The 27,032-nt window shown below is 36.1% G+C and overlaps 1 protein-coding gene across 1 annotated transcript in view; it reads left to right on the forward strand.

Annotated features, from left to right (window-relative positions):
• Positions 1-3,130, forward strand: part of LOC134855219 (PHD finger protein 10-like) — a 32,547-nt gene extending 29,417 nt beyond the window's left edge. Inside the window, exons 2-3 of the mRNA XM_063871677.1 lie at positions 60-1,044; positions 2,812-3,130. Coding sequence (XP_063727747.1) covers positions 60-1,044; positions 2,812-3,063 — 1,237 coding nt within the window. The 3' untranslated portion in view covers positions 3,064-3,130. The remainder of the gene's footprint in view (positions 1-59; positions 1,045-2,811) is intronic.
• Positions 3,131-27,032: the final 23,902 nt, after the last annotated feature.

A 27,032-nucleotide genomic window follows, 5' to 3' on the forward strand; every position in this document is an offset into this window, starting at 1 on the left:
AGCTCAGAATCTAGGGAATTGTTTTTATGTCAAGATTTCGAATGATTGGTTTCTTATAGGGCGGCCTATTTCGATCTGCAAACGTTCAACATTCACTACCCCCGCGACAAGCCCAAGTATGATCCTGAGATATGTAAATCAATAAGCGAAGAAAAAGCGCGGTTGGCTACCTTACCACCCTACAGAGAATACACGAGCGAGCATTTGAAATATCTTCCATTGAAAACTGTATCATGTGGACCACTGGGAGTCCTAGAACGTGGCGATACCTCGGATCCAGTGTTTCCAGATAGTTCAGACTCCGAAACTGAGGTAACCATTGAAGCGCCGGAGATGAATCCGGTTGTGCCGCCAAATCCAACCAGCAATTCCAAACCTAGCTCGTCAAGTAGAAGTTCAAAAAGCGGATCAAAACCTAGAAGATCGGCAGCGAAAAGACAAGCAGCAAATAATGACAACGGAATCGATGAAAAAAGTTGCTCGAGTCCGAAATCCCGAAAATCTAGTGGCGCATCCTCGACCGCGTTCAAAGAAGAATTACCGTCGATTTCAGTTGACAGCATGACTAACATAGCTTCAATTTGCGGCATTTGTTTCAAAAATAACCAAGAAAACAAGTTCAACCAACAGGAAAATTTGATATCTTGTTCTCAGTGTACCAATGCGGGACATCCTACATGTTTAGAGCTTACAGATAGTATAGTTAGCGTGATTATGACTTATAACTGGCAATGTATGGAGTGTAAAGTATGTATGACTTGCAAAAGCGCAACAGATGAGGAGAATTTGATGTTTTGTGACAATTGTGATCGCGGGTATCATTCGTATTGTGTAGGTATGACTGAAATACCCAGTGGTAGATGGGTCTGTGAAATTTGCGGAGATTGTGTTTCATGTCTAAAAATGGAAAAGGAATTTAGCGGTGAATGGAAGCAAGAATTCACGAGGCCAAGAGATAAAACGGAGCCTAAATTCCTGCAACGCCATTGTGACGAATGTTCAAGGCGGTTCAACAAGGGAGAGTTTTGTCCGATTTGTCTTAAGGTACGTTTTTTTATTAATCTTGAGGGCTCTTGATATGATTGAGGGAGAGCGAGTTAAACGAAAAGTGAGGGCCTTGAAAATTGAAAAAAAAATTCGTCGCCTCAAACTGTCAGTCGAAGAAAAAAAAACATTTGTCTCGATAAAAAAGCTGTCGGTGATTTGAAGATTTTTTTGGACGAAAAACACAGGGCTAATAAAACTTATTGCTCGAAACAAAGTTTCACAAATACAAAGAGTGTATAATCTTTTCGCGTATCAATATATTTATTATAATTGATTTATATAACGTTAATCCAAAGATTATAAAAACATTTTTGAAAAGCATAGAATATACAATTGCGACATGTGAAAAACTGATTCGCATTTAAGAAAGCTCGAATGAAAGTTAATTCTAGCCAGCGAAAGTTAATTTTAGTAAGAAAATTTCACACGCGTTAAGAATACAACTACGTCTAATTTCCCATATTTGTAGTTTTGCATCGACATTTAAATTCAATTTTTGGCCACGTCTAATTTGCTTTTCGTCTAAATTCCGAGGCCTCAGTATTTAAGAATATCTTCGACTTCACCTTACAAAACCTTTGTCTTATGTAAACAAAATTGAGTTGTAAGCAGCAAAACAGAGTGGTGAAAGACATAGAAGTTTTTCCAAGCGACAATGCCTTAGCAATTGAAAGTATGTTGCCAAACAAGTCGTTGATATACCACTAGGAAAACAGTAAATTTTTGCACATTCGATCCTTCGGGCATTAAAATAGTCCCCAAATTTTCGCAGAAGCGAGCTTTTGATTTTTTAACTAGGGTTTTAGGACAACAGGCCGATAGGACGTTTATTTTTCATTTTTTAGTTTTCAAAAATTTAATTAATTTTTAGTCAATAATAAGCGTTATTCATGACAATGCGCAACATGGGAATATCATCAGGCACTTAAATGAGCCGGTTTTTGAAATGCAAATGAATTATAGACATGAGAAACCACTTCAAGAAAAGTTCAAGTTAAGCATTACTAACATCAATTAAAGGCTCAAAATGTATGAAAAAACCATACTGGTAGATAAAGTTCATGAAACTGAAAAAGCCTTCAAAAAGGTCTCTAAATTAATCATATTTCATGACTTTCTGACAAAAGTTTTTGGCTTGAAGTATCGTCGGCTTGATTTCCGGCACCCCGTAACTAGACTAAGCGGCGACATTAAATCTGTCAATCAAATTTGTTCAATCCTGTGTTAAGGCCTGGTTGGTTACAAATGAAAGTTCGAGCAAAAGCGAAAACTCAATCACTGTAAAAATGTACAAGGATTATATCGTCATCCTTTAAACTGAGTTTAATTGGAAGATTTGCAGTTTTGTGTTGAGCGAAGATTTATGGAAAGTCCATACTGTTTACATTGGTCTGAATGCATTTCGTGACAAAGCGAAAACCAAACTGCCAGAGAACAGTGAAATTGTTTTGAAAATTGAAGCGTTGAAGCAAAGTTTTGATGATATAATTTATAAAACATTGATCTGAGAAGTTTATTTTTTGAAACATTGTTCTGAGAATATAGTTTTCGAAACGTTAACTGTTTTAAATTCTGTCGAAAAAGTTGTTCGGAAAATGTCAGTGCAATTTAATCATTTTTTATCTGGGCCCGTATAAGTTCCAGGGATTTTTCGTATACCGTTGACAACCTGTGTATATTAACTGATTTCTATTTTCAGGTCTTGTCTCAGTAATTTTTTTGGTTTAAAAAAAAAACAAAAAGAAAATTGGCGTTTTTGTTTAGGTTTTTGATCTGAGCAAAGAGTCTCCTGGCGAAACCCTATCGAACTGTATGTCCTGCGAACGTCTAGTTCACATTGAATGCGACTCAAAGTTCGCCTCCGAATGCAAGGCTGAAAAACATTTCCAACTTGCCTCACCGACCACGAGCAATAGAAATAGCAGAAGAAAGAATCCGTATAATTGCAGTATTTGTAGAGGAGATATTGAGGAGAGAATGGACTCTTTTCACGTGAGGAACAAACATGATAAATGAACGTTGTTGTCTTTAGTCGTTCAGGCGGTTGCTTAACATGATCCAATCAAATGACTGTAATTTTTTGATAGGGTTTTTTTTATTAATCTTAGAAGTATTCGGGGCCTTTTTTTGTCCGCATTACTTCTTCGTGGGTTGAAATAAGGTTATCATTTTAAATGGCTGTTTCACTTTTTTGCTGTTGCCACTGATTATAAATTTCTTTGAATTAATTTTTTGGCAGGCAATAATTAAGAGGGTCGCGTTTAAGTATTTTGTGAGACATAATTTAGATTTTTTGTTTGATAGATCTTTCTCTTAAATGTAACAAAATTGACGTAGAAACTGGGCGCTCCTATTTCTACTAGCAACCGTCTCTAGATTTTTGTAAGGTTGATAGTTTCTTTGAAGCGTAATTCTGATGTTATGATTTCTAATTTTTTTGTTGTATACCTGAATTCATGTTTAAAACCGCAGAATTTTTTAGAATCTGCTATGAAAATTGTGATAATTTAGTAAATGAAATCAATTCAGATATGGCTAATTCTGCTCGCAACTTTGCTAATATAGCGATTTTCAATCAGCAAAAAAAAAACATGCTATTTGATAGATTTTTTTATTTCGGCGAAAACGATATTGAAGTTTCGCCGTTAACACTTTTCTATCTGAATTTTTCAGTCCATACAGACACTAAATAAAAAGCGTGAAATGAGCGCACAAATTTTGTGAGGGTATACAACTTATAGTATCAATGGTATCAATGCGGGTATCAATGGTTCAGAAACTTCATTTGGCACATGTTTAAAAGTTCGCTATGTTAAAATGTCAAATAACTTCAATGGACGAATTGTTTACACAAGCCGACTGTTGGAGCGTGAAATCTGTTGGAGCGCGAATGATTCAACTCTACGTTTTTTCTATATTCACAACAAAAACTATCGAAATTTTTGTTTCGCAATTTATTTAACTAAAAATTAACGACTCAACCCTATGCTGTGGTGCTTTCAGGGCAGTTTCAAGGGTTCAAGACTGGCGTCTAAGTATGAATGCTCAAATCTTTTAGGTTTTTGAGACCTGGAGTTGTTAATCATTTTTTGTTCATTTTTTTCTTCAAAAATATAGATATAATAAAAAATAACCGAACATCGGAAAAAACTAACCAAAATTCTCAACCTTATAGTGGGGGGGGGGGGGGGTGTCAGGGTACATTCAAGGGTTGCAGGTTTGGAGTACAAGTATGACTGCTCAAATGTTTTTGGTTTTCGAGATTTGGCGTTTTTTAAGTTATGTATTTTTTAAAAAATTAAAAAACCAAGAGAACTTGAAATTCTCAAACGTATAGTGGGCAGCTGTCAGGGTGCACTCAGTGGTTGCAAACTTGGCGTTCAAATAAAGCTGCTCAAATCCTTTGGTTTTCGATATATAGCCTTTTTTAAGATTAAAAAAAAATTCGAAAAATTCAGACGTAAAAAAATTAACCGAACTTGAAATTCTCAACCTTATAGTGGGCTGCTCTGAGGGTACACTCAGGGGTTGCGCAGCTGGCGTCCAATTAAAGCTGCTCAAATCCTTTCGGTTTTTGAGAACAGGCGTTTTTTTATGATTTGATTTTTTTTCTCAAAAAACAAACAAACTAAACCAAAGTTGAGTGTCTCAACCCTATTGTGGTGTATATTCAGGGTACACGTAGGGGTTGGAAATCTGAAATCTAACTGCTCAAATTATTTTGGTCTCTGAAAAATAGCGTTTTTTTCTGATTTATTGTTTTCTACGAAAAACCTAGATAAGATCTAACCGAGCTTCCGAGCTTGAAATTATCAACGCCATAGTGGCGTGAAGTCAATGTACATTCAGGGTTTGCAAAGCTGCTGTCCAATTATGATTGCTCAAATCTTTCTGGTTTTTGTGAATGGCGTTTTTTATGATTAATTAATTTATTTTTTTTTAAAATCCAAATATAAAAAAAACTAAGCAAACTTGAAATTCTCAATTGTATAGTGGGCTGCTGTCAAGATGCACCGAGGAATTGCAAATATGGCGTCCAAACATAGCTGTTCAAATCAATTTGATTTTCGTGAATGGCGTTTTTATAATTTCATTTAAAAAAGCACTTGGACAAAAAAAACTACCGAACTTGAAATGCTGCCAGCGAACAGTTAGGGATTGCAAAGTTGCTGTCCAATTATGACTGCTCAAATTTTTTTGGTTTTCGTGAATGGTGTTTTCTAAGATTTCGTTCTTTTTTTAAAAAAAAACTTAAATTAAAAAGCTAACAAAACTATCTCAAGCTTTTGTTAATGTGCTGTAAGGTGGGTTCCAGTTTTTTTCTTCAATTAAACTGCTCAAAGTTTTTTGGTTTCCAAGATAAGACGTTTCTTAAAATTTTCTAACTTTTTTTTCCAAAATTTTGAATCTAATAAACATACATAACTTCAAATGCTATTGTAAACCCTAATGCGTGTCCTAAAGCTGGGCATTGCAAATCCACCCTCTAAATATGACTGATCAGATTCTTTTGGTTTGCGAGATAAGGCAATTTTTACTATTTTTCCCTTTTTTCAAAATACTTGAAATAAAAACAATTTAACCGACCTTGAAATTTTTCAACATCAATGGTGGGGTTCTGTCAGGGTACAAACCGGTGGTACTGTCAGGTTATAAACCTGGCTTCTCCTTTTTACTGCTCGATTTTTTCTTGTTTCAAAAAATCTTAGATTCAAAAACAAGTAATACAAACTGATTTTTTAATCCGATGGTGGGATGTTGTCAAGGAATAATATATAGTAGCAAATTGGTCCTCTTATTTTAAAAAATTGTTTTGGTTTTCCAGATATGGTGTTTTTTATGGAAAAAAATACCCAGATAGATGAGCCCAGTTTATTATCACGGTTGCCTTAAATATCGCTGTTTTAGTACATGTTTCAGTAAAATCTTTTTTTTTGTTCAACAATCTTATTGAAGCACCGTAGTTGCGATACATGCGCTAGTACTTTTGTAAGGGTTGGCCAGCCTAGATAGATGTAGACAGTTAGTTCTAAATGTGGCAACTTGGAAGGGGCGATAATTTTCTGAATTGGTCGGGGGTCAATAAACGTGAAGTTTAAGGGGAAAATTACAATCGAAATATGAAATCTATATTTTGGATTCATGGGAACCGGGATACTGCTGCCATGCATGACCATCCTGCCCTGTTTTACTGCTCCTGACTCGTTTACAGAATGGTCAAGTTTTACCTCACTGATGGTTAATTGTCTTCTTGCTTAATTACTGAAAACCAAACGCCAAATATTGGACTGGTGTTTTAAATGTATTACGCCTGAAATGTCCGACAGATGTATGCATATCTGAGCCCAAGTCTAAAGATTTTGTATAAAGCCACGTACTTAGATCATTTGGATTTTCGGCTCTGAAATTTTTACCCTTATTGTAATTGATCAATTTTTCAACTGCTCATGATGAATTGGCTGTTGCGTTTTTATAAAGATATACTCTCTAAAACAGATGTTTTTTTTCGAAAAAGTCTAATGTTTCGGGACAGTTTTGGTTTTGTTTTAAACGGTTAAAGATTACAGTGGGCTCTTACAAGAAAAGATCGCATGAAAACAGTTAGTTGTCATAGCAACTTAAAGCTTGACAGTCGAAAATGTAATAATGTATGTGTAAAAATTTTTTATCATGCTTTCTGAGTTTCGTTAACTGTTTCATGCATTTTTGCTTTATATTAGTGATTCGAAGAAAGACTATAAGAAAAAATATAAATTTTACATTGAGCCTATAGATTTTGGTGCTTCTGCTTAGCCTGTCATTTGATTCAAAACGCTTTTCCGGTTATAAATTATGCTGTAAGCTGCTAAAAATTTTGATCAGTAAAGGTAGAGATCGTTTTGGTTTCTTGGTTGATGACCACACTCGCAGGCTCAAAGACATCCCTGAATCCCTTGACGCAAATCGGCTTTTTGCATTCTGTACATTTATCATTCTGGACACAATGATAAATATACACCTTATCTGAAGAAAGTGACGTAAATAGCACTCTTCTAATACGAACTCTTCAATTGCACACCACCGCATGTGGAAGAACTATCTGTTCACAGAATGGTCAAATGTAAGGTCAAGAGTGACGTTTTAGCTTCGTGCTTTATCAATTGAACTTAAACGCGAATTGACTTTCCTCTATTGGCGTAAATTTAACTCCCCAAATTTATCCCATGTCTTGCGTTCGCTTGCATTTTTCAGAGGTTACTTTTTTTGGCCTCAATTGGTTTGCAATATATTTAGCAATTCTTTTATTGTAAATGGTTTGTTCATTTTAAAGGATGCAATATAGTTGTTTTTGTAGTATTTCAAAAAAATCCATACCTCGGTGAATTTATACCATGCAAAATAATTTAAAATTTTACGAGTTAAGGTGAACATTTTTTTCTGAAAAAAGATTGCACTCTCTTAGCGTTAGAATACATCACATTGAACTGTCCGCTAAACAAAAAAATGTGATCGATACTAGACTTTTACCAATAATTAGTTTTCTTCACATGACTCATCCCCTGACTCATTCATATACTGGCCATCCTGTTGCAACAGAAAAATTTTGATCTTTTTAGCATATAAAATATCCGGCCAACGATTTCATAAAACTTTTTTTTTCTTTTTTTTTGTCTTTTTATGGCTTATTAGGTTTCAGCTTAATTTAAATTGACTTAGTGGCCGCTTACTGCGTCGTTTAATTACTGCGACATTTTTCGGGTTAAAAACTTGGTGGATTGAACCACTAAATTCACTAGTATCTTGGTTCATAACGATTTCAAACTTCTATGCGCTCCCAGCCAATTTAGCATGGAGGTAACGAATATGCTGTGAACTACAATAGTCCCGCGCGCGATTCTGACCAGAACCAGTTTTTTTCCAAACGGGAAGTTTTCTTTTTCAAATAAAGTTGTCGGCCATTTTTTTGTCTGCTTATCCGTTGTCGGCTTAGTTCTCTAATCTTGGAATAGTTTCTTTTGCTGCGCGCATTTTGCCCTTTAGTTGATTTTACTGTTTGATTTACTTCAAGAAAATGAAATTTGAAATTAGTTTTTCGACTCCTTGATTGCTTTGAGTGTGCTTAAAGACGGGTCTACTAATACAAATCATAACTAGGAGCTTTTTCCGGATGTTTTATGGATCCGTCCTGAAAAGTCGCTTCAAATAGTGTTTGCTGAAATTTATTTCTTAAAATATTTTCACAGTGTTTTAGAATTATTTACAATTGAAAGGCAAGCAAGCAATGATTAAACACCTTTTTATAAAAGCATTATTTGAAAGATATAAATTTTTTCATTCGAAAGAAAGCAGAAATGGCACGCTCTGCGAAAATTGAGCTGCGTTTTGTTAGAGTATAGAAAGAATTATCAACAAAAATGCACGCTGTGAGAAACGAGAAGCTAGAGGTGTGTTTTGACAGAATACCTTTGACAATAAACACTTAATTAATTATTTTGAGCATCAATTGAATGATTTAAATGTAATCTGTTTGAGCAAGATTTGATCGGTTTAGCACTAAGTTAAGTTTCAAGGGGAATCAAATTAAACTCAATCTAAGAGAAATTCGATGCTTCATCACAATTTTATAGTCAACTCCTCCAATTTGAGAAGTTATGCAATCATTTATAATAACCTCCGATGCAATATCACGTTGGCCTTAAATAGAAGTCTTTAGTCGTTAGATGTAAAAAGAGTTACTGAGAGTTGGAGCCTCGGCTCTTTTTCCTTTTCCCCCACCTGCAACGTTTTACAAGTAAAGTTACTGTTCACGTTGTCCGATCATTATGAAAATTGACATGCGGACTAATTAGGATGTACCAAACACATTTAGTCTTCATATTTAACCTTGTAAAACCAATCGTTACGACATAAAAAGTGATGGTCGTGGGAGGTGGGGGGGGGGGGGGATGGGGGAAGGAAAAAGATCCGAAGCCTCGAACTCCGAGAAGATGAGGCAAAAACAGAATTGAAAAAATAAGTATCATATTTTATCATTTATAAAGTATCAATTTTTCATCAAGTATGGGGAAAATACACTTTAAAAACAGTTTGAGTTACGACCAAACATTTTGAGAGGCATCGAATTGCGGTGATAATGAGACACCTTTTATGAATGGAGAAAATAATTGCTTTTAGTTTTCAAAGTTTCAGTGATTAGTCATCACAAAGTGAAGTAAAATTGATATCAAAAATATTAGCACCTCTGTGTGGATAAATTTCTTCTAGATTAACAAATTCCTCCTGTGTTAGCTCGTTGGGAAATTTTTGTGCAAGGTGAGGACTTGGTGTATACTCTATAAGTTGCTGGTGTGGTAGTGTTGTTAGCACCTGCACCTTTCGATTTTTCTTCTGAACTTGAAATTTATGTCTACGAATCCTCGGGCCTCTTAATCTGTCTCGCAGTTCCAAATTATCTTGCCCAATTCGTTCAAACTCAAGCAAAAATTTTAGCAAAATGTTGGTGTTAGAGTTTGATAATGATGATGATAAACTTGTCGAGTTCGAATCTGGTTGCTCAGATTGAACTAAATCATCGCGTTCATTCAACAAAATGGTGTATATAATAAAAACTCTGCAGTAAACTGTAGCTCTGGACACAACCGTGTAAAAATCACGCATGATCTCATTAAACAAGAATTCTTGTCGTTTCCATGGTTGTCGTAACCCAAAAAGAATCGCGACTGAAGAGAACTCAGTTGATGAAATATCAGATCTTGACACAAATTTATAACGCTCCAACAAATCCAAAGGGAAAAAATTGGTCAAATTGGCAAATATCCAACGCGTGCTGATACCTTTTATTTTGTTCTTTTTTTTCTTCTTGCTCTACTAAATCTTCCAGCCAAGTTGAAAACGTTATTGGTTTACCCATTGCCTCCAAAATTTGATGTTCAAACTCTTTCTTTTTGTGGAAAGTGATAACATCTATGGTTACACGTGGACCATGAATGAAATGACCTCGCTCCTGAGGTTCATATTTGACTTTTGAAGAATCTTTCAAAATACCAAGAATTGACTGAAGAGTGTCCGAGACATCTGCTGTGTTGCGAAAATTCCTTCGTAAAGCTCTGGCATCGTCGAAAAATGTAAAAGCAGACCAGTAATCAAAATCAAGACTACAAGAATCTGACTGTGTGGCATTAAACGCGGCATGCTTTCTGATCGAGCGCGATTTGGCATAAGGATGTTCTTTGAAAATAATTTGATAACCCATCTCCCGTACATCGTCAAAAAAGAACTCGGTATTACTTCGCCAAAATACCGTATGAGAAGAATCGCCAAGATACTTTTTGATTGCCTACATTGAGACAGAGAAAAAATGTTCCTGAATTCTGATTGAAATCTATTCATTTTTTTATCTTCAAAAAAATCTTAAGGTTAATCCTCGATTGAAGAAAATTGCACATCAATGCACAAAGAAAAGCAGGCTTAAAACAAGAAAAAAAAGCAAATCGAGAAATATTAAATTTAAAAACGCAAAAATGGAAGAATCCAACAAAGGCAGGTACTTTCTTTTACTAAAAAAAAGTATTGAGAAAATTTTATCGATAAGCACGGCTTGTTAAATTATCAGCTTTTAACAGAAAAATCAACTGTTAGAAATAAATTAACCAAAAATTTGGAGAATATCTCAAAGTGAAAGCATGGTGTAGCTAGATCATCAGTATTATTGATTCCAGTTCGATTACAGATTTGTTGACGCTGGTTGATCTAATTTTCCTTTGATGCAGTATCAAATCTCGATCACCTCGGATATAGCATTATAGCGTTGCGCATAGAATTTTCCTGAGACAGTTTCAATGCAAAAATCTATCTGACTAGCAGCTGAAATATTCCACATGCTGCAAATCTATCGACCATTATCAGCAGCTGTATTTAGAAGTTTTCGACGAGGTTTTAGAATGAGTGGTTTGCTCAACGAAGCAAAGCTTTATTTTTAAAAAAGTTTAGGGAGCTACAAACTTTGATGAATCAATTGTTCAGCCCATTTTATTGTGAGTTCTATGAGAGGCGAAGCTTTAGTCAAGGTAAATTTGAAACAACGGATCTTCAATCCGCATTTTTCTCTAACAAAGCCTGATATTTATTTGGACAAAATGAAAAAAAAATCCAGCTTTCTCAGATATACTAAAACAGAAACATGACTATAACATATCATGATTGTGATAGCTGTTGGCTTAACTCAAGTATTATAAAACAGAATAAGTAAAACGTTTTAATTCAGACTGCTAACTTGTCTTATTTTAGATCTGATATCATGACTGTCTTTTCATGTCTCTCTCTCAACAGCAATGTCCTAACTGACTATTGCGTTTGGCCTGCATGAACGGCCTTGAATAATAATAACAATACATATCAGAATAATTAATAGCACTATTCTCCAAGGTTACTGTGGCAGCAGTACTACACGGTACCACATTCCCCTGACGACAACAAAATTTTGTATAATACTTTATAAAATTTTATAAATAATACGAGTTGTTCAAAGTTTACAGAAAATTGTTCTCTTTTTCTTTAGTCTTTTGTTATTTTCTTCAATACTTCTTCTTTGCTTCTTGCGGCGTTCCATGATCCCGCCTCGTCCAGTGATGTAGCACCAAACTTTCTCTTGAAGAGGTGTCTCTCTAGCCTGTCAAACGTGTTGTTTTCCGACGTTTCTTTGTTGTTTATGTTCAACTTCGCTAGTCGCAATCTGTAGGCCTCAAGTGCTGCCAAGTTCAACTCAGTGACATCATCCTCACAACCAATCAGTTTTATCGAGTGTGATACGGGACTGTCATACCTCTCCGGTCCCTGGTTTTTTGTTTGTATATTACTCCGTCTGACTGTCGTGGTGTCTTCCTCTTTTTCGGATTCATCCGCAAATCCTGGAGTGGAATAATCTACCGGGTCCATTTGTTGTGACAATATTTTTACTGCTTCTTTTTGGACTCCTCGGGTCAACACTTGATTTGTTATTTCCTCCCATTCTTGAGATGTCATGTTATTGTTCTGAAATGTGTCCAGAATTTCTTTTTCACTTGTCTGTTGTGTGATTTTCTTGGTAGTAGGAGCTTCCTTCGGTGCCGACGACTCTATACATACTGCCTCGTTACTCGTATCACGTTTCTTAGTAACTGTTTTGGCAGCTTTTGTCGTTCCTGATTCTTGTATTTTGCCCCTTGTCGGTTTTGTGTTCTGGACTACCGGTCCTGCTCTGTTCGGTTTTCCCCGTTTACCTCCTAAGTTAAGGCCTCCGCCGGTCCTTGTGTCTCTTGATGTGACTACGCTCGGTGAGTTTTGGAACTTTTCTTTTAGCTGACTATCTTCTAGATTTTCGTCTCTCAGCCCCCGGTCTTTCGCGTCGTGTTCTTCGGCAGAATCGCTGTCTTCCTCTTCTGGTAGTGTTCCTGTTTTCTGCCGTTTACTTCTCGGTTCCTCTCCGGTTGGGCTCCTCTTCTTCTCTGAATTATATGCTTTGGGCTGTGTTGACAGTTTAGATCGTGCAATGTCGCTCTTTCTATATACTGCAACCGCAGCCGTTTTGATGGTCGATGGTGTCTCTGATACTATCTTGGATTTCAAGGGTATTGTCAGGGCCTTCCCGCTTTTCCTTTGTTCGTGTTTCCGAAGGAAACTTCCAGACAAATCCTCCTTTGATGTGGTTTGTTTGTCTTCAATGAATCCACGTTCCCATGAGTATAGAAGTTCTTTCTCAGTTCGGGATTTATCGTACTGGTTTCATCTACGACCCGGCATAATTCACTGTCTGAGAGGTCCCGTCTGGTGGCATTCCACCTAGCGTTTGCCTCTAGAAGTTGTTTGAGTTCTTTAGCTCTGGCCCTATCTTTTGCCATCGCCGTGTCGTGTCGAAACAAAGGGCTTGTATCCCTGCTATTTCGTCCTTTGCGAATGATTTTAACATTCTCCCTCGACTGATCTATTCGCCTTTTCAGCTGTGATGCTGTTAGTGCCGATCTCTCCAAGTGTTCTTTATCTAAACGATCAGAATCCATCAAAAATTTGTCCCTTACAATCTTAAATTCCGTTTTCGGTAATCGGCTAAAGAGTGCTTCGAACGGGGACACTTTTATTGATTTCTGTTTATTCCATCTTAGGTCCCTAATTATTGTACTCAAACATAATTTAATCGATTGTACTTTCTCGTCGAGTAGCATTACCCCCAATCTTCTTTTAATGGTTTGTATCGTTCGTTCGACTAAGCCGCATCCTCGGTGATCCCCGACTGGACAGAATTTTTGTGCGATGTTATTTTCGGTGCAAAATTTTTTCATAGCTTTCCCTTTGAACCCAGAAAATTGGTCCGTTTTTAATTGATTCCGGAATTCCATGGGTGTCGATGTAAGTACGGAGAAATTTTATTGTTGATTTTCCCCCTGTAGATTTCGTTACTTTGAATGATGGAAATTTTGAGTATCTATCAATAGCAACTAATAAGTATATCTTCTTCCCCTTATGATCTTCAAGTGGGCCCGCATAATCTAATTGTAGTTCTTGACCTGGCTGTGACAACAGTGGGAGTGGTTTAGCCGAATTATTTGGAATTAAATATTTAGCGTTCTTACCATAGCGAGTACAGCTTCTACATTCTTCGGCCATATTGACTATGTCTTTATGCATATGCGGCCACCACAGGTAAATTGAGACCCCCAACATTGCTTCCTGTCCGGGATGACCTTGGTGAAGTCGTCGGAGCACTGCTTGTCTCAACTTTTCGGGCACGGCCAAACGATTGTCCACTAGAAGGCAATCGTCTACCACCGACATCTGGTGCCACAGAGGATTGGTGTAGGGCCCCATGAGCTCGAAACCATGTCTGTCATTTCGTTCCACTACTCTTCTTAGCCGGTCCATCCAGGTATCTTCTGACACTAATTCTGCGAGTAGACTTTTGTCAAATAATTTATTGAGTGAAAGGGGGTTTTCTGTCTCCATTAATTGTTCCCCCCGTTTGTACTCGGATTTTCTTGAATTGTGTCTTGTTTTCTGTGGTGTGATTACACAAGTCTCTGTTCCTGAACTGTAATCCCGGTCGTCACTATCCAGAGTTAAATCGACTTCGACGATTTGTCCCACTTCGGCTTCGTCTCCGGATGTGGATAGTCCTGGTGGTTTCGGGCTTTGTATCCCCGAGTTAGCCTCTAACTCCATTGCTGCAAAGGGGGGTTCTGTACTCCTTCCTGAGCCAACCAGTTCCCAGAATGAGACTAATTTTGATTGAGCTGTTGAAACAGTTGAAGTTGATGGTCCTCTTTTTCCTGGGCTGACTGTTTGAGCAGTTGACGTTGATTGTCCTCTTTGTGTGTTTGGCAAATACCACCTCGCCTGTGGTATTTGTTCCAAGTCCGAATCCTCTGATTCTGATATGTGTGGTCGTATCATCCTAGTTCTGTGAAACGTTGTTGTCACTTCTTCTCTCAAGGTATTGTTGTTATTTATCTCCTGGATCCTGACCATCTTTTTTTCTTTTCCGCTTTTTTCCAATTCGCCTGAGTGCATTTTTCTTGATTTCTGATTTAAAAAGTTCCTGGTTTTTTCTAATGACTGAACCGACTGTATCCGCTGACGATTTTGAGATATTTTGATTTTTGGATTTTCACGCTTTTCTCGTTGAAACGAACGCGAATCTTCATTTCTTTCGTTCCGGTCGTGCTTTGTCCGTTTTGGACCGTTTTGGTTGCTATAGCAATGGGTAGATGACGTGTTCTTATTCGACACATTTTGATCAAATCTAGAATATTCTAGAACGTTTTCGTTCCGGTCGAGCCTATCCTGATCATTCAATCGACTGTTTAAACAGTCGAGAGCTTTATGGAAACTTTCGATTGATGTAACTACGAATTTCTCATCCAATACTGACTCCGGCCAAGGCTCCCCCTTTGGATTTTGAGAAAGATAATCTACTATACCCATATCTTTTCCTGGTAAATGAACAACCTTAAATTGGTAGGGTAATAGTCTGTCTACCCATCTAGTTAATCTAGATTGGTAAGTTTTATTTGATTTATTTTCATCCAAAGCAGAGACCAGCGCTTTGTGGTCTGTAGCGATTACGAATTCCTTACCTAATAAATAGTGTTTAAATTGGTCAACCGACCATACGACTGCAAGCAGTTCAAGCTCATTTGTGGAATATTTTTTTTCTTGTGTGTTTAGGTACCTGGAAGCGAAGTATTTTGAGTTTCTTTTTCTCATTTTCTTCGCGTAATAGTGGTCTCAATTTTTCTGTTAGCGTAGCCGCATTTGGGATGAACTTGGCCAAATGGTTTATACTACCCAGAAATGATCTAAGTTGTTTCAGTGATGTTGGCGGGCTAAGTTTTAGTATCGCTTCTGTTTTTGTGATTTTAGGAGAGATTCCATCCGACGATAACTTATGCCCCAACCAATTCACCTCCTGTTGATAAATTCACATTTCGACAGTTTTAGTGCTAAATTCTCTTTATCTAGCTTTTTTAGGACATTCATAATCAATTCTTCATGTTCTTGTTCACTCCCTTTTGATACAATGAGTATATCATCAAGAAAACAGAACGTGTTTTCCGCATGATTTAATGTTCTGTCCATAGCTTTTTGGAACTCTGCTGGCATTTCTGCCAAACCATGAAATCCTGTCAGGAATCTGTACGTACCAGTGGATTGCCCACCTATGATGTTGATATTGCATTGTTTCGCTGTCTCTGCAGTCAGCTTTAGTTGACTGTACGCGTACTTCAAATCTAATACTGAGAAATACAGTTTCCCGTTTGTGTTTGCTGTGACAATTTGGCTCACACCGTCTATCAATTCGTCCACATTTGGCATTTGATACTTGTTTTTAAACAACTGTCTTTTGATGGGTTTAGCGTCTAGCGCCAACTTTATGGAATCATCTTTTTTCACTGTTATTACAATAGGTGCTATAAAACAATCACTAGTGCATTTGTCTAATCGTTCTATATGCCCTTCTTTTAACAATTTTTTCATTTCCTCGTACACTTTCTCTTGTATGTGTATCGGAATGCGTCTCCTCTTTTCTTGTAAAGGGCAGAGTGGGTATTTGAACTTTGTGCTAACCACATGGTTTTTTGAACACCCTTGACGATCAAAAAGATTCTTAAATATACTGTAAAACTTGTTTTCCAACCTTCTGACTGTTCGCACAGTAAGACATCAAACCTCGTCTTTTCTTTTGGTGCCAACTTCTGTGTTGTGTGTATTCCCACTTTGCTCTGTAAATCCAGCCCCAAAAAACACCGTCTGCGTCTTTCTGTGATTAAGAACGATGCTCCCACCACTTCCCACCCCGCCGAACGGATGTTCGTGGTGATTGCACCCAGTATGTTAATCGGCTGTTTGTTATAGTCTACAAATTTTGTAGTCAGATTGAGATTTTCCCGTGGGATGAACTTGGTTTTTTTCGAAGATTCTAGGATCGTCTTTGCAGTCGCCCAGCTCAAGAAAGATACTGGACTACCCGTATCGATAGTCATATTTATGATCTGATGGTCGACTCTCACCAGAGCCTTTAGTGATCTCATTTGTTTCGATCGAGTTTTCCGTCTGATGTCAACCTTCTGTACATCCTTTCTGTACTTGTCGGTTTCTTTGTTTTTATTCGATTGCTGTTTTATATATTCATCAATTGCTTCCAGCGAAGATAGTTCTGATTCGACAGACATAATTTTGTACTCCGCACACGATTCGAATGACTGAATCAAATTACACTCTTCATCTGAGCTTGATGATTTTTCTGCAATCTCATTCACTTGTTGTGATTTACCATTTTTGCGAAGTGGTTCGGTTTAGAACAATTCTTACATGTCTTACCCATGGCCGGGCATTTCTTCAGATGTCCTTCTCCGAATATTCGACCACATCGGGTACACGTCTTTGAATCTGCATAACTTCTCCCCTCCTTTCTGTCTGTAAATTTCTTTCTATACCCACTGTTTGCTTGTCTTCTTCCGCTAGCATTTTTGTTACCGATACTCATTATGGGTTCTTGTTTTATCTTCGCCGCCCCATTTACCTGAACTGTACTTGCAGTTGTTGCATTAGTTTTCTGAAACGCCTGTGTTGTCTGTTTACTTTGTTCAAACTTTAACGCTCTTTTCAGTACTTCTTCTGGTGAAAATCTTTCAAATGTCAATGTGTCTTGTAATACCACATTTTTCATTTTCGAGATGAATAGGTCCCGCACTAATTGATCCTCCAGTGTTCCTAGCTCAGCTTTTGCTGCTTGGCCAGTTAGTGCTGCATGAAATGCCTCGAGTGTTTTCCCAGTTTCCTGTGATCGATTGAATAGTTTGTAACGTTCATATGTAACACTCTGTGACTTATCAAATGACACTTTCGCCAATGCCACCATCTCTCGAAATTTTAACTTTGACACTTCCACTTGGGGGTTCTTCTGTACCCAACGCCAAGAATAGTCTGGAAGCGACTCTTTTCTGTACCTCGTTGTAGTATACGTTGTGACCAACCTTTGGACCTCTAGCTCTTCTTTCTTCATTTTCCAAGTTAATTTTATCCCTAGCTAGTTGATCTCTGGCTTCTCTATCAGCAATCGCCTGTGGATTTTCGTGTTCCCTTGGAGTTTCGGGTCTTGGTAACTGTTCTAACAGAACTTCCTTTGGTTCTTGTAACAAAAGTTCCGGGTCCACGCTCTCCTTCACGGTCACTGCCAAGAAAAATTGATCTAGCCATATCCTAAAATTCCAGGGAGGGTCAGAGTTCGCGGTTGTCCAAAATACTGGAATCCCCATGTCCGTTTTGTTGTCTTGGGACAGGAATCCTGCTGGCTGCGCCATGTGATAGCTGTTGACTTAACTCAAGTATTATAAAACAGAATAAGTAAAACGTTTTAATTTAGACTGCTAACTTGTCTTATTTTAGATCTGAGATCATGACTATCTTTTCATGTCTCTCTCTCAACAGCAATGTCCTAACTGACTATTGCGTTTGGCCTGCATGAACGGCCGTGAATAATAATAAAAATACATAACAGAATAATTAATAGCACTATTCTCCAAGGTTACTGTGGCAGCAGTACTACACGGTACCACAATGATAAACATCAAATAAGATATTTAAGAAATCACGAAACATCATTTCTACGTGAGAGGTGGTAACGAAGAAAAATACTTCAGTGCACATGATACTGATTTAGGATCATGCGTTGAATTTTCCATAATCAAAAAAACTATATCAGGAATAACCTAAATTTATATAAATAAGGAAAAACAACCAAAGTGTAAAATGGGAATGAAGAAGATATAAATCGTTTTCTGACCGATATATGCGATCGTTTTTTTGCAAGGATCATCAATAAACTAAATCCCCTCCCACCAGCGTCAGTGAGAAAAAACAGACCAATTTCATTCGAAGTTGCCGTTTGACTAAGACAACAACCCAACCCAATAAAAGAGTACCACTAATCACACTATGTTTTAGATACTAAACAAACCCTAGTCTCTTTTAGTAACTAAAAAGGCGAAGATGATATTGAAGTTTTTCGCTAGCTGACGAAATAGCAACATGCAAACAAAATCACGAACAAGTTTCAAAAGAAAAACTTGCTGAGCCCCTGCCACCCAAACCTAAAGATGACACAATAAATTTTCTCAAATTCTGAACAAACTAAACGCGGAAGCAAAACCAATAGATCTGAGCTCAGAAGTAATCCAGAAGGAACTAAAACTTGAACCAATTTTTTTAAAATTAAAACATACTATCCAAGAATAAAACATATTCCTAAAGAAAACAATTAAGATACGAGAAAAAGTTCACCGTAGACAATCCAAAGCCGTATCTTTATTTATGGCTAGTTTCAAATCTTTGCAGTGATAGGACATGCTTTTAAACTCGGAAATAAAAGCAAGCAAAATATTCGTGCAATGTCACCATTTTTGGTCAAAAAATTTAAATGGAAAACACTACTCATAGCAGGATGTCTTGACTGTCAAAAAGTCCAATAAGAACGTCAAGATCCCAGCGATGCACCTTGGCAAAAACCTGCAAACCTTGTACCTTTCCCATTCCAATAATACAAATTAACCATATTGGACCCATGAATCCATCATCAAACGAAAATAAACATTACTTAAAAAAAGTGTAAAAAACTTTACATTAAAAATACAAGTATTTCCAGTAACTTGAAACAATAACAACCAACAGCACGGCCCTTAATTTTTTTTTGATATCCTAAATTTTGAAGGACAAAAAAGTTCCGATACTAGCGTTCAATTAGCCCACAGAAACTACTTAAACGAAAAATTCCGTATTGATGACAACACAATCAAGTAAGGTAATGCTTATATTTATACAATAACAATAAAAAGGAACCTATGAAAAACTTATGCAAACAAGGAAAACGAATATAAGCTGACCGTTAAAACTGAATTGTTCTAAGACCATTCAATGTTTCCAAACAAATCTGTGGATAGACATTTTAGAAATAATCTCGTAAATCATCTAATTTCGAAAATGTATTGGTTTTTTGGAATATGTCAAAACGAAAAATTGTTCCTGCATATTTTTAGCAACTCACAACGACACATCAGGAAAGAATTTGTTTTTGTCGGTACGTTATTGTGTTTCCGTATGAGTCTCGCTAAAGTTTACCTACCCATTACCACTGTTAGGCAATACAAAAGAACAAAAAACATGCGGTCAATCAAATAGTATCTTGAAAAATTAGCACAGAAATCTTTTACACATCAGATACTACCATAGTCGTTTTCCAACAGTCTTTAGAAGCCTATGTGATAGCCTATGTGAACATATTGCTTAATTATTTCCGATTCGTTGCAACTACGGAATGTGCAAACATTCCTTCGTCGATCACAATATGGATATGATTACCTATGAATTTATTACACCCTCAAAGCCGCAAAAACAGCAAATTAACGAAGATAGCTACACTCGCGAAATAATTATTGAAATTGATGAAAGAACTCTTCACCACAGAATTGAAGGAAGGTCACTATAGCGACAATCTGAATTCATATAAGAATCGGTGACAAAATCAACACTACTCCTATGAACCATATAAGGAAAAAGGTAGTTAAACCCGAAAACAAACAAGTAAAAATTCCTATGCTATCTTATACCCATACTCAGCTCTCGAAGGTAGATGCAAAACGAACTTATAAAGCACCTATGCTTATACATTGAGCATGCCCGAAAAATGTATCGTCTTTATAAAATTTTGAAAAAAAAAATGGAAAACAATCAGTATTTCTCATAGTCTGGGACACCCTCAAAATCATATCGAGTGAGTGCGGTCGGATTGAGGCCTACTCGGGTGTCGAATTATTACAATTGGGTGTAGTTGTTTTTAAGTGTCGAGTGAGAGCGATTCAGTAGGAATTTATCTGACAAAAAGTAATCTTCAATCACACAGGGACTAGATTGGCGGCCTATATACAAATTCAGAGGACTTAATAAAAGATTGGAGCCTTACATACGGGATTGTAAGCGTGCAAAAATGTATCCCAGTTTGCAGATAAGAGATTTTGAGACCTAATCAGGTCTCAAGTGGATGCAAACAGACTGAGGTCTGTTCAGATGTCGAGTCAATACGATCGGTCTTAGGCCTAAATCAGGTTTTGAGTCAGTGCCATCGGACTGAGGCCTAATCAGGCAGGTAGCGAGTGAGTGCGAAACAGTGGAAACTTTTGTGATAATTTCCAGGTTTCAACTACACTGTTATCGGATCGACGGTCTATTTATAGAATCGAAGGCCTTCACTCGGGTTGACCAAAACTTCTTATCATACAAATTTCATATATGAGAAACTTCTTGTCATACAATTTCATACAATTCCATACGTACAGAAAATTGTATGAAAACTCTATGATAAGCATTTTTCCATATATGAAAATTGTATGGTAGGTGTTTTCCCATAAACCAAAAATTTTGATTTTTTCTTTCTGAATTTAGTTTCTGAAAAATTTTCGGTTGTGTTTGCAACCGCACACAAGTGACAAAGTCCTTGGTTACTCATAACACCAAAGGTTGGACGGTCTTGCATTTACAATGCGTAGAAAACGACCTGCATTTGGCTGTCTTTCACAATTAATATAACAAAAGTAACAAACTTTTCTTTTTTGGCAAAATTTTTTAATGATGATTATTTCAAATTTGTGAATTTTCAAATTATCAGACATTGATCAAGGCATATATTAACACCACATACACAAGAAATAGGAATTTTCAGCGTTTTTGAAAAAAAATTTAAGTGAAAAGAAATTAAACGCCAATTTTATCGTATCCAGGACTACGTTATGCACACAAAATATTAAATTTTGCATGCAAAAAATTTTTTTCGAAAAATGTTTGTTTGCGTACGAAAATCGATTTGCGGTTGAAAAAAAACATAAAATTTTTTGAGCCAAATTTGCAAAATTACTTGAAAAATTTTTTGTGTCGCCATCAAAAAAATGCCAGTCATACAATTTCCATATATGGGAATTGTATGATAAGCATTTTTTTCAAAAAACGAAAACCTCAGTTTTTTATCACCAGACTGTTTTATTAGAATCAAACAGCCACAGAAAAAAGTTTATACCAGTTTTCAACCATTTTTAGAAATTGTATGAAAATTGTATGACAAGCATTTTTCCACACACTTGATGTATGGAATTGTATGATAAGCATTTTCGGTGTATGGAGGTCAACCCGGGCATACAGAATTGGGGGCGTATAAACGTTATCAGAAGCCTACATAAAGGCATCACGAGTTAAGTTACAGTTCAGAGAATCTGCGAGTAATCCAGTTGTCAAGTATGTTTCTGTATTATATTGTCTAGATTCTCATGCAAGCACTAGCTATCAACCACCATCCACTGGTCTTTGCGCTGGTTTCTTTGGCACCAAATATCGTTAACGCAAACGTCCAGGGCCAGATTTTTCAATCTTCATTGTTTCGCAAGCGTGCATTAATTGTCCCACATCCTTAGCGCAGGTCTTCTGGAGTCATCCGGCAGCCTATCTTTTGATAACTTTGTATTTTCCTAACTACCGGGTGCTGAGTCAAATTCGTCCTAATTACTGGCTGCTATGACTGTGCCTATGGGAATTTATTTTAGTGATTCATCATTCGATATGACTTCGCAATCAGCTCATCAGAACGCCAATAGATATGTTTTTTCTTACCAACTTTCTTAGTCCTACTTTGAGCGAAATTGTGCCGCAAGCCAGTGTCGGTACCGTATGTTAAACTCACCAAACAGATCATCAAATTTAAAATGCTGCTAACCAATAGTTTTCTAACCCCGGTGTTTGTTCGTCGTTTAAAATAGGGTATAATATTTCCGATGGAGTACAGAAAAGTAACAACAAAAATTGTCTACCAGGATTGAAACTAAGTCACTTTGATGGTAAATTTTTGAATGGGAGCGAATTGTTTGAAAAAATTACATCGACGATTAAATCCGATTTTCTGACTGATTACAAGAAGTTAATGTACATCAAGACGCTCCTAATTGAAAAAGCCAGTGCTGCTATCAGCGCATGCAGTTGAATAGTGTATTAAACAACAAGGCAATTGCTACCCTGCAGAGGGAATATGACCAGGCTCATACTATCCTTCAGGCTCAATTAACTATGTTAGATTATTTTCCCTCATAATCAGCTGTATTGTTCAGAGAAGGTCACCGGTTTCTCTCCGGCTGTTTCTTAATTAATTGCAGTCTATGACTCTTCTAAACCCAAGCTATCAGAAAGCCTCCAAGCAACTTGCAAGAAAAAGTGTTGTAGAATGGATTACAGTGGATTCCTGATTCGAGTACCCAACCCCTTGAAACACGTAGTCACAAGGATATGTGGTACCATTCGACCGTTTTTCCGTTTTTTTTCGCGCTAATTTGAATCAGACTTGCTTAAGTATAACTGCTCATTGAAGCTTGCTTTGAGTTGGTTTCTCTAAGTTTTGAGTGATTGTCAGTTCCAGTGAGAATATACCAAAAAAAGAAACAAATTTAGCCGTTGAAGAAATAGTTTTTACGCTCATATGTTCACTGCGAGGTTGGAGTGGCCATATCAACAAAGGCCAGCGTACCCAAGACCGATCAATCTTTGTTTGAAGAAAAATACTCAAGGTAAAAAATGGGCCTAATTCTATTATTTAAGCAATCAATCTAATACGCTGTGTTAGGATGTGTATGTTTTTTCTCTGCCTCGTGGTCAAATAGCATCATAACTATTCGAGCTTTCGAGCCCGTTTTGAAATCGTGCAGAGAAATGCAGACGTTAATGCCAGTTAAATTTTGAAATTCGAGCAAAGCTCTTTCGACTGGTGTCTCGTAGTCAAACGAAATCAGTCCTTTCTCAGTCCTGTGGACATAGAAAGCTAAATTTTTTTTGTCTTGTAGGACAAATCTGAACAACTTCGCTAACAGCACTATCGTTTTTCCTGTTCCAGCAGCTCCCTTCAAGGGCAAAAACGTCTGGTTGTTGTCATTATCTTGAAAAGCTTCATATTGATCGCCGTGCAAGTAATCCAAATGCAATATATCATAGAATATGTTGATTTTGAACTCAGTATCATCTGGTTTCGGAAAAATGAAAGCAGGGTTGTCTTTCGTCTCTATTATGTCTTCATTGCTCATGTCTTCTTTCTGTTTTTGTTTGGTTCTCTCAAACGTGATTCGACCCTCTTTCAGTTGCTTGTCAATTTTGGCTATCCAACTGCCCAGTTCAAATTTAGCTCCTCCTGGAAGTTTTTGCTCTAATGGTCCCATGTCCCAAATGGCTATCAAAATTTCGTGAAGCATGTCTCTTGTGGTGAAATATACCATAACTTTTTCGTTCATTTGTTTTAGACTATTTGATAAATATTGTACAGTGCTGATTTAAATTATCCGGACAAAATGAAGAAAACTTGATTTTTCAAACGCGTTTTTCTCAATTTGGGCGAAGATTCGAGAAAAAGTGAACGGAAAAAAGTTGCTTAGAATTTTATCAGAATTAGTATGGTGCAATTTTTTCTCCGAAATTCTCAATCAAAATTTTACCTCAAAAACGGGTCATTTTGGCTTTTTCCATTAATCAAGAATTACGGTGAAACTAGTTTGTTAAGTGATGAGGAAAATACATCACAAGAAGCCTCTTACACAGCCCAACAAATTCCAGAAAGTAAAATCTCCAAAACCCTGTATAAGAGAAAATATTTTTGCTTGGTAGTCAAGAAACAGGATTTTTATCATATTAAACCCAAAATCTTTGCTTAAAAATAAAACTTAAACTGTTTATTCAATTTTTGGAGATTTAAACTTACTAGAACTTTGTTGGGCTGTGTAAGAAGCTTCTTGTGATAGATTTTGCTCATCATTTAACAAAATTCAGCGTAATTCTTGATTAATTGAAAAAACCAAATTGACCCATTTTTGGGGTAAAATTTCGGTTGAGAATTTTGGAGAAAAAATTGCACCAAACTAATTTCGATTTAATTCTAAGCAAATTTTGTCCTGTTCATTTTTTGTCGAATCTTAACCCAAACTGAGAAAAACGCATTTGAACATCCACTTCGCTAAGACTAATGAAAAAGTATAGAGTCTGTGGAAAATCAAAAAAATATTGAAAGGAATTAAGATAAACAAAAATTTTCAGATTTTGAGAAAAAATTCATTAGGCATTATCTAATTGGTTAATCCTAATGGTGTATTACGTGAAGGTTGTATAAAGATATGTTAGTAGTAGAAGAGTGAGGAGAGGTGGGGGGGGGGCTGGAGACGCCTTTGTTTTAAGATAGGGAATAGAGCATCCGGTCTCCAAGCTATGTACTAAGATAGGGAATAGATTTTCTATGTATTAAGATAGGTTATAGGATTTACCATAGGTTTGAGATAGTAAGATGGTAAGTTTCAGAAAAACAAAATTGGCGCCCGAATTTTTTGGAGCTCGAATTTGCCGATACTTGCATTTCTTAGCTAAGTTCTACGATTTGTGACATGTAACGGCTATCTTGTCTTACAAAACTTCGATATGGTAAGTTTCAGATGGTAAATTTCAGAAATTTATTTGAAAATTTTTAAAGTTTTACTTTTTATCTTGAGAAAAATTTTTTATCTTGAAAATTCGAAAAAAATGGATGCTAAATTTCACACGGTAATTTTCATAAAAAGTAAGTTTCGATTTAGAATATGGGTTCGTAAACTAATATATCACAGAATAGTTTTTTAAATCAAATAAATACTTATTTCATCGTATTTATATTCCCTCAGATTATCTTTTTCACATAAGTATCCCACGATCATATGAAAGATGCATTTTATCATTTCCCCATGGATTTAGTGAAACGTGAACTGCTTTCTTGAAAGATTAAAATTTTAAATTTTCATAAAAAATTAAAATGCATCCAATCAAAACTGCATGAACTTTTCATTGGAATTTAAACCAAACTATGTAAATTTTTTTAAGGTTCGACCAATCAGATGTTTTATCCAGTTCTCATTTTTACTCAGCATGTTTATTTATTATGTTTTATTTCTTGCTGCGATTGATTTTAGTTCTCTTTTATCGCTTTGTCTCTGATCTTTTGAAATTTCTTTAAAGTTTCTGAAATTTTTAAAAAATATATCATCCAAATGTGTCAATTGCTCTGCCCCGGTAAAAGTTTACACTGAGAAAGATATACTATCATAATCTTTTTGTGGTATTTTTGTATGATATTTTTTTTCGATCTTCTTAGCGCAAACTATTAAGAAGATTATACAATTTAATAGAAGTTGGTTACAACTTTCGTAACGTTATCTATTCTATCGTTAATTCTTTCAATTGGGGGACTACCACATCCCTATTCTATCATCATTCTCCGCGTTTTTCATCAAAAAGTTAGTTGTTATGATGTTTTCTGTGAAAGACTTTAAAAAAGTTTTCTCAATGATTAACCCAATTTTGTACACGAATGCTAAAATTGACTCAAAATGGGCTAATTTTTCTTGAAAGTATATTTGATTTTGGATGAATCTCAACAAAACCTTCATAACAGATGATTGCCCTCTGTTGCTTTTACAGCATAATTTTCAGAATTTGTCTGTAGAAATAATAGAATAATCTATGATTTAGGGTAATTCTTATTTTCTGCATAAAACATGTTTTGGCTATTGAACTCACTTTGCAAGAAAATTTAGTCAGAACTGGGGAATTAAGGAGGAAAGTAGTGTCAATTTAACGAACGATTAGCTGGCAGAGATAAAAGTAGAACTGATAACGTCTGATTATTCCTTTTACATGATTTATTCCAGTAAATTATTTAAGAAAAAATACAGCTTTTGAGATCATTAATTATGAATTTTCTTGCAAAATATTTAGTAAATCGCTTTTTATTCTTAATTTTTGCGAAAGTTTTTTCACGAACGTTCAAGTGAGAAAGAATCGATGCTAGTTCAAGCGTTTAGAAGCACATGTAAAAATTACGATTTTAAAGGTGTGTTTTTACGTTGAGTTTTTAAACTAAGAGCATCTCATTGGTTATAATCTGAAAAGCTTCGGAAATAGAAATACGCAAAGGAACCTAATTCCTAACTTCTAAATTATCTAAAGATTCTGAAGAACGCGTCTCAAAAAAACTGGTTCGAAACAAGAAATAAAGGTAGAAACTGTAACAATTATTTATTTTTCAGAACCAATAAGCAAAAACTCTATAGTTCTTCCTAATTTTCAAATTGAAGAAAATTCTAGCTAAGCAGAACAAAATCTTTTTTGAATGTCTAATTGAAAATTTTCATGATAAACTTCATATAGTTAGCATCTGCGTCTGCTAAAGTATCAGTTCGTTTAGAAATTTTCATCGAGCCCCATATCATTTTGTCTAAAAATCTTTCTACATCAATTTTTTTGACTTTTTATGTAAAATATTGTGATGTAAATCTTGAAAGCAAATTTTTTGGTTTATGACTCATGTATCATCTTCCAAAAGAAGTCGGAGTCAAGTTTACTTCACTCGAATTATCCTCAAAACATCTGAAATTTCATATAAA

This window comes from Symsagittifera roscoffensis, chromosome 10 (assembly GCF_963678635.1).
Source record: "Symsagittifera roscoffensis chromosome 10, txSymRosc1.1, whole genome shotgun sequence".
In the NCBI taxonomy this organism is placed as follows: domain Eukaryota; kingdom Metazoa; phylum Xenacoelomorpha; order Acoela; family Convolutidae; genus Symsagittifera; species Symsagittifera roscoffensis.